The sequence below is a fragment of the Bidens hawaiensis genome, unplaced genomic scaffold, assembly GCF_021521415.1.
Source record: "Bidens hawaiensis isolate Kalapana, Puna unplaced genomic scaffold, B.hawaiensis_p1.1 tig00034150_1, whole genome shotgun sequence".
Taxonomy (NCBI): domain Eukaryota; kingdom Viridiplantae; phylum Streptophyta; class Magnoliopsida; order Asterales; family Asteraceae; genus Bidens; species Bidens hawaiensis.
This window is the reverse complement of record NW_027495875.1, coordinates 114,298-123,342: the sequence shown is the minus strand read 5'-3', so window position 1 is coordinate 123,342 and position 9,045 is coordinate 114,298. Positions and strand designations below refer to the sequence as shown.

The 9,045-nt window shown below is 35.3% G+C and overlaps 1 protein-coding gene across 1 annotated transcript; it reads left to right on the top strand.

Annotated features, from left to right (window-relative positions):
• Positions 1-889: 889 nt before the first annotated feature.
• On the top strand, positions 890-3,043 carry LOC143585710 (ATP-dependent Clp protease proteolytic subunit-like). Its single transcript, XM_077067437.1, has 3 exons — positions 890-1,081; positions 1,873-2,166; positions 2,815-3,043. Exons 1-3 carry the CDS (start codon positions 1,011-1,013, stop codon positions 3,038-3,040), a joined length of 591 nt encoding a protein of 196 aa, XP_076923552.1. The 5' UTR covers positions 890-1,010; the 3' UTR covers positions 3,041-3,043.
• Positions 3,044-9,045: the final 6,002 nt, after the last annotated feature.

The following is a 9,045-nucleotide window of genomic DNA, read 5'->3' as shown; positions in this document are numbered from 1 at the left end:
CTGTTAGCCCATAAGGATCGGACACCCATATGCCAGGACCATACAAGCCTGTTACATGAAATGCACCAAAACCAAAGCAAGCTACACCTGCAAGAAATAAATGTATTCCAAAGATCTTGGGAAAATCCAAAGAAGGTTTCCCTGTACGTTCATCACAAAATATTTCGAGATCCCAATATACCCAATGCCAGATAGCTGCCAAAAAGCACAACCCAGAAAACAAAATATGCGCTCCAGCCACACCTTCGTAACTCCAAATACCCGGATTAGTTATAGTCCCCCCCCCCCCCCCCCCCGTGATACTCCAACCGCCCCAGGAATTGGTTATTCCTAAACGAGTCATGAAGGGTATAACGAACATACCCTGTCTCCACATTGGATCAAGAACAGGGTCAGAAGGATCAAAAACTGCTATTTCATACAGGCCATCGAACCGGCCCACCCAGCAACCAAAGCTGTATGCATTACATTAACAGAAAGCAACCGTCCGGGATCATTCAATACAACGGTATGAACACGATACCAAGGCAACCCCATGGAAATACCCCTTTATGAAAGAAAAAAGACACTATGTAACTTTATTGCATTGGAAAAGACTATACTATGACTATGTTATGGACCCCCCTATTTAGTTTTAGTAAATTATTTCAACGCAAGGGTTCATATTTGTTCTATTCTGTTGGTAATAATGGAACAATTTTGTTCGTAGGAACAAAGAGAAGCAGATTTATTCCATACTCGATAAGTACCAATACGCAATGGGGAAGTGAATGCCATTTTCTATGAGCGAATGTGCCCATACTTGTTCATCATTAGAGGACACTATTCGTAATAATTTTCCCTTTTTTTCTTGCTTTCTTTATCAAATTTTCATAAATGATGAATAAAATCTTATGAATTGAATAAAATCTGATTAGGATAAAGTACAATATTATAAAGAAAAAGAAAGGCTTTGTTACGTTTCCACATCAAAGTAAAATATAGTACTTAGTTCTTTTTTATTTCATTTAATGCCTATTGGTGTCCCAAAAGTACCTTTTCGAAGTCCTGGAGAGGAAGATGCATCTTGGCTTGACATATAGTGCAACTTGTCAGATATATTTGGTCATATGGGATTTCCCCGTTTTCTCCCCAATCGAGATATCCTCTGTTTTGCCCACGAAAGATTCATTTCATCATCAAAAATTTGGAGCGTGAAGTGCAATTAGATCCGTTTGGGGGGGGGGGATTCGGATTACTATTATCAATTAGAAGAATTTATGGTTGTCTTAGTTGGACTACTACATTGAAGTATCCAGACTCCGTTAAAAAAAACCAAGTGGTAATATATCTATTTCTATTTTATTTTATATCATAAAGTATTCCTTTTTTTAAAGAAATTTTTTTTTCAAACTATTATGTTAATCAATTGAGTAATATGCATGAATCCGTCAACCTTTTTTTACAGAATGCATGAATTGAAAAAAGGGGGGGGGGGGATAACAAAAAGAAGTGGTAATAGGAACATTTGTACTATATGTGCAAATCAAAATCGGATGGATCTTTACCCGGAGTAGAGCATAACCCTAAAAAGATTAGAGAGGCCCATTTAAGAAGAAGAAAATGACATCGTGATTTGGATTGGATCTCGATGAAACAATCCATCAATGAGAAGTTAATTTGATAAGTTTAATGAATTCTTTTTTTTTCATTCGTTATAAGGAAAGGAAGACAAACTCATATTTAGTGAAAAAAAAATCCTTTTATTATAAGTTACAAGGAACTTGCTATGAAAAAAGAAAAAAGTATTGGAACATACACATTGATTTTTTTTTAACCGTATGCGTTAAAAGGCGCCTGTACGGTTCTTAAGGGATACAATTTGACCCTAATCAACCGACTTTATCGAGAAAGATTACTTTTTTTAGGTCAAGAGGTTGATAGCGAGATCTCAAATCAACTTATTGGTCTTATGATATATCTCAGTATCGAGGATGATACCCAAGAGCTGTATGTACTTATAAACTCTCCTGGCGGATGGGTAATACGGGGAGTGGCTCTTTATGATACTATGCAGTTTGTGCAACCAGATGTACAAACAATATGTATGGGATCCGCCGCTTCAATGGGATCTTTTATCCTGGTCGGAGGAGAAATTACCAAACGTCTAGCATTCCCTCACGCTTGGCGCCAATGAGGCTTTTATTTATTTGAGAGAAAAAAGAAGACTATGCCTTCGCCATATGAAATATGAATATGAATATTAAGTAATAATAGCATGGCACTTTGAATTCGATATAAATTTTTTTTTTGTTTTCACAACATTAGCTTATGTATCGAGAGAGTAATATGATAAAAACGTATTTCCTATTTTCTTATTTTGGAAGTCCAGTTCAGCGTCACAAACTTTTTTCACACCAGAGGTCTCTTAACAATATTTCTATTTATGTTATGGAGCGAAAAAAAATTCTTTTTTCCTTAGTTTATTTATTATTTGATCAAATAAAAAGCAACTTTGGGATTGCTGAATGACAGACAAATCACAGACAAAAAAATATAATAAATATATATAGCAATAGAGCCATCATAGTATTTTTGAATTCCTCCGAAAGGAAGGGTGGTAAGTTGATCATTTACCGATCGGGGTCTGATCGATCCTATTTTTTATTTCTTTGATGGAAGGTAAGGGTCAATTTTATTGTAGAGCCGTATGCAATGCATAATGCCCGTACAGTTCTTCGATTCTATCTTTTTTTCTTGTTATTCTTTTATCTTTCTTTTATCTTCCCCTCATCATGAAAAAGAGAGAAACCTTTTATTATCTTATATCATCAGGGTAATGATCCACCAACCTGCTGGTTCTTTTTTTGAAGAAGCAACGGGAGAATTCATCCTGGAAATGGGAGAACTGCTGAAACTACGTGAAACCCTGACAAGGGTTTATGTACAAAGAACGGGCAAACCCTTATGGGTTGTATCCGAAGACATGGAAAGAGATGTTTTTATGTCAGCAACAGAGGCCCAAGCTTATGGAATTGTTGATCTTGTGGCGGTTGAATGACAATAACCTGGATTTCGCGTCAATTCTGAAATGAACCCTGCCGAGTTGAATATTATTATTCTATGGAATCTTTTTTATTATTCTATTGAATAAAAGTAATTCATAATCATCCGGTTAGGATTGATCTAAACCAGCCAATTATGTATATGATTCAACGTGCCAATGATTAAACAACTTATTAGAAATACAAGACAGCCAATTAGAAATCTTGCTAGGATTGGAAATCCTGTATTTTAGAAATCCTCCTTTTCCTGCTTAACGGATTATCCCTAAACTCCTTAGCAGGGATAATCAGTTTCCTAATAAATAAAGAAACTCATAAAGTATAGTCAATATAGCCAAAAAAAACATGTTTAGTTCATTGGTTTCTTTTCATTGAGTTTTATAGTTAGATAATAATTAAAAAGGAAAATCCATTTTCAAAAGTATGTTTAGTTAAATTAAAATAGAAAATAAAAAATAAACATGAAAATAAAAAGAAAAACAAAATAAAAGGGAAAAAACAATAAAAGAATCACATTTTTAAACTCAAAAAGAAAGTAAATGAAAGGAAAACAAAAGGAAAAGGAAAGAAAAACGAAACGAGAAAAAAAACAAAAGGCACTACTTTTTCCTTTAAAAAAGGAAAACAAAATAGGAAAAAGAAAACAAAATAAAAAGAAAATATAGAAAGAAAAAGGTAAAAGGAATAGCCAAAGGGGAGTTGGGGTCGACATGGTATAAAAAGGAAAGGGGGAGAGGCATTTTGGACCCAAATACACGAACTCTGATTTGCATGTATGAATCAAAAGTGCATGTATGAATCAAAAGTAGTGAATTAATGACAAGAAATCACATGCCCTGTCTTCACACCAAGAAATGAATTATAGAAATTCAAAAAATTTTCAAAATTCAAGTTAAATTTTAACAAAGTTTTCATTACCACAAATCACATATCCACACAATTAGATGTTGTATGAGATCATAAGCAAAATGTATTTAGTAGAAAAATGATTAAAAAAAGAAAAATAAATAAATATGATGTTAATTTTATTTGTTGTCAATGTAACAAATCTATCTATTATATGAATGATCATCAAAAAATTCTTCGGTGTCACTTTTTGATTACTCCTCCATCTCTTAAACCATTATAACAAATCTATCTATTTATATATAAATGGTTATAAAAAAAATCTTATATGTCACTCTTTGGTTATTCCCCTCTCTCTCTCTCTCTCTCTCTCTCTCTCAAGCCATTAATTTGTTTGATTTGTAATTTGAGAGTCCCATGCGTTTGTGTCACATCCCGACCAAAGGCGGCGGAACATGTCGAGGTGTAACGATTGTCCATAAGGACATGGCACTAATTAAAGTGACAGTATTTAATAAACTCATTTCATTTCACAACATCGAAAATGTCACATAACAATTATCCATAAAATAACCATAAAGAAGATATCACAAAATATGGCAAATTTGATATTGTTCATTTTTACTAATATCCTAAGGTCTTTGATGTCGTTTTCTTCACAATCATAAATCAACCAAGATGCAAACCTGCAACATTTCATAAAATAAAGTTTGTCAATACAAAGGTTGGTGAGCAATTCATAAGTTTAATCATATTAGTATATAATAAAGATAGCCACAAAACTTGTATACGAAACGATAAATAAAAGTGGTAATTTGGATAAATAGATATCGCTAAACACATTAGCGACACCTAGCTATAAGGGGATGCCAAATAGTCTAGGATTTTATAGTTATCGTTAATTGCATTACGTTAACGACGCCTTGCTATAAGGGGATGCCAAATATTCTAGGATTTTATAGTTCCACCAACCAAAAGCGATAAACACATAGGCATATAAGCATAGAACACCAAATAGAGCAATTATTTAGGTAAAGTATACAACTACATTTGTGGTTTAAGTTTCAAATATAAAGCATTTTGTTGAATAAGTATGAAATGCCACCCCCAAAATAAAAGATGGAAAATGGGGTATGAAGTACTCACCTTCAAGTAGTAAACTTGAAAGATGATAATTTGGAGATTTGTCGGAACGACGAGTTTAACGCACAATGCCTAAAAAGAAAAGAAGTCTTGAATTTAGAAAGGTTGTCTTGAAGGTTTTTAAACAAAATAAATGTTGAGAAATGTAAATAATTAAAGTTCAAGGTTTAAAATGTAACTATTTAATAACCCTTTAAAAATGTAAGTTTGCTCGAAACCGGGTTAAAGTATCTAACCTTAATATTTACTCAACCTATGTTAAGTAATAAGGTGGGTAAAATGCAAGAATGCAAATCCCTTTGGAATAAAGATACTAAAACAGTTTTTTTTTATCGAGTGTTCGGGTTGTCGGTTCGGGTCTTGATAATTGGTTAAACCCAAAGTCAACTTTCCAAAATATTGAATGTTATGAGATAACTCAATAAAATTTAATAAGACTTAACCAAGTATATAGTTCCATTGTTTTAGAACTAACAACGCACGTTAAGCGAGTGTTCGGTTTTGTCGGTCCAAACTTTGTTATGAAATCAAGTTGGATCCAACATTTCCAAGTACTTAAGAAAATATTTAAAAATCAATTTGTAACTATTTTTAAAGAAATATACAAGTCTTGATGGCTAAAAAAAACACACTTGTGTGTCTTAAGCGAGTAAGAATCGGTTTGGTTCGGTTTCCATCTCACAAAAAGTTCATAGATGGTTTCCACATGTCCAAACACTAAAGAACTTGTACAATAATGTACAAATAAAAATACTTTAAGTTTTACAACCAAAAGTTAACAATAAAGTTTTTAAACAAAAGTTCGGTTTTCGGTTCGGATCGTGTTTTGGGTTAAGACCGAGGTAAGATTCTACAAACCCATAACCATAGAATTTGTAAAAATGATTTTAGAAACTTAGATCTAACAATAAGTATGTTTAAACAATTATTTAACAAAACTAGTAACAAAGTTCGGTTTATGGTTTAGATCTATTTACGGTTAAACCGAAGCATAGACTCTTAAAAACCCATAACCATGGAACTTGTAAACATGACCAACAAACTAAAATAAGCAAGATTAATATGTATAAACAAGTTATATAGATGTATATATATCAAGGACACGAAGTCCTCCATGAAGCCTTGCCTTATGAGGTCTGAAACCTCACCGACCGGAATCGGAGAAGTAACTATCAAAGGTAAACAAGGGGTGTATATTATATATATGTTGCACAACCATAAACAAGTATTATTAAGGCTACATAAAATAATTAAGATGAAAGACTAAAAACCTTCAAAAACACTTAAGAAGACAACCATAAACAAGTATTTTTTTTTTGGAGTTGTAGCTAGGGAAAATGAAGAGAAAAGGTGATGTATATATAGGGTAATGTTGGTGGTCAAATATGGGTGTGAGACACAAGAGTTTTTATGCAAAATCGATCAAGACAAAAGCACAAAACAACAAAAAAAAATAAGTAAATAAATAAATAAAAGTAAAAATAAAAATACGATGTTTTCAAGACCCAAAAAGTGTGAAACAATATTGTAACATAAATCCATCATTTTGATTATAACATAAGCTTCGGTTTACAAATCGGGTCGGTTTACATAATAAACAAATACAAAAACGAATACAAACAAGACCCGAAATTGATGAATGTCACAGTATCCCCTACTTTAGGAAATTTCATCCCAAAATTAAGATGAAGACAATGCTGCGAACAAATGTGGATACTTCTCTTTCATTTTGTCTTCTCGTTCCCAAGTGTATTCCGCGCCGCGCCGTGATTCCCATCGAACTTTGACTAACCGAATACGGCTACGCTTGGTTCTCTTCTCGTTGCGATCCATGATCTCAACGGGTCGTTCAACCAAGACCATCGACTCATCGACATGTACTTCGTCGAGAGGTATATGGAGATTACCCTCGGCTAAGCACTTTTTAAGATTTGAAACATGAAATGTCGGATGAACACCGGTAAGTTCTTCTGGTAGTTCGAGTCGATAAGCTACTTTTCCAATACGCTCAAGGATTTTAAAAGGACCAACGAAACGAGGAGCTAGTTTACCCTTCTTTCCGAAACGGGCTACCCCCTTCCAAGGAGATACTTTTAGAAGGACAAGATCGCCAACATTAAATTCGATCGGTTTTCGCCGTTTGTCGGCGTAACTCTTTTGACGACTTCTAGAAGGCTAGGAGGTTCTTACGGATTCGATCAATAACGTCGGTGGCTTCTTGAACCATTTTGGTTCCCGTGATTTGAGCTTCACCGACTTCGTTCCAACTAATCGGAGAACGACATTTACGACCGTAAAGAGCTTCGAAATGAGCCATCTCAATGCTCTAATGGTAGCTATTGTTATAAGAAAACTCAATGAACGGAATGTGAGAATCCCAATTCCCACCGAAATCAAGAACACATGCTCGTAGCATATCCTCGAGAGTTTATATTGTATGTTCGGATTGACCGTCCGTTTGAGGATGATAAGAGGTGCTAAGATCGAGACGTGTTCCCAAAGCTTCTTGAAGTGAACGCCAAAAATGAGAGGTATAACGAGCATCACGATCAGAGATAATAGTCAATGGTAAACCATGTTGGCACACGATTTCTCAAACATAGATTTGAGCAAGCTGCTCAACAGAATACTTCTCGCGGATCGGAATGAAATGAGCAGATTTGGTCAAACTATCGATGATCACCCAAATGCTATCGTTGCCCTTTTGGGTGTTGGGTAATTTAGTGATACAGTCCATAGCAATGTCCTCCCATTTCCAAACGGGAATCGGTGGTTGCTTGAGTAGACCAAAAGGTTTTTGATGCTCGGCTTTAACTTTTGATCAAGTAAGACATTTAGATACGAATAACGCTACATCCTTTTTCATACCCGGCCACTAAAAGGTAGCACGAAGATCGAAATACATCTTATCCGCACCGGGATGAACGGAATACCGCGAATTGTGAGCTTCATCGAGTATACAAGTACGAAGGTCATCGTGATTTGGAACCCACAAACGATTGAGAAAGTACAAAAGACCATCGGGTTTGGTTTCGAGTTGAAGTTCGGCTCCACATGACATTTCGTCGTACATGTTACCTTCTTCAACGGAGGTACGTTGAGCTTGGAAGATTCAAATTTGAAGATCGGTTTGAACGACAACGATTAGAAGCAGAACGGATTTAACATTAACCTTTCGACTTAGGGCGTCGGCGACAACATTCGCTTTACCGGGATGGTAAGGAATTTCGCAATCGTAATCACTAAGTATTCGGCCCATCGTCGTTGTCTCACATTGAGATCTTTTTGGTCAAAAATGTGTTGAAGGCTTTTATGATCGGTAAAAACCACACATTTCGTACCATAAAGGTAATGTCTCCAGATTTTGAGAGCGAAAAAACGGCACCTAGTTCGAGATCATGAGTCGTGTAGTTCTTCTCGTTGACCTTAAGTTGCCTTGATGCGTAAGCGATGACTTGACTTCGTTGCATGATGACACAACCAAGACCTTGATGAGAGGCATTGCAAAATACCAGGAAATCGTCGTTTCCATCGGGAAGGATTAAAATGGGAGCATTGCAAAGCATGTCCTTGAGAGTACAAAAGGCTTTTTCTTGCTTCGAACCCCAATCAAATGGTTTTCCTTTATGAGTGAGGGAGGTAAGAGGCAAAGAGATCTTGGAAAAGTTTTGAATGAAACGTCGATAATATCCGGCTAAACCGAGGAAGGATCGAATTTCCATGGGAGTCGTTGGAGTTTTCCAATCCTTAACGGCCTCAATTTTAGCGGGATCAACATGAATACCTTTGTTGTTTACGATATGTCCCAAAAATTGAACTTGCTCAAGCCAAAATTCGCATTTGGAGAACTTGGCATAAAGTCGTTCGTTTCTAAGAAGTTCTAGAATGGAACGCTAATGATGCTCATGTTCGGCTTTGGATTTGGAAAAGATGAGAATGTCATCAATAAAGACAATAACGAATTTATCGAGGAATGGTTTGCAAACGCGATTCATGAGGTCCATAAACACCG

Coding starts and splice junctions, on each gene's coding strand:
- LOC143585710 (XM_077067437.1), top strand. CDS start 1,011: ATGCCTATTGGTGTCCCAAAAGTACCTTTTCGAAGTCCTGGAGAGGAA. Junction 1,082..1,872: donor GCATCTTGGCTTGACATATA/GTGCAACTTGTC, acceptor TTTGACCCTAAT/CAACCGACTTTATCGAGAAA. Junction 2,167..2,814: donor CTAGCATTCCCTCACGCTTG/GCGCCAATGAGG, acceptor TTATATCATCAG/GGTAATGATCCACCAACCTG.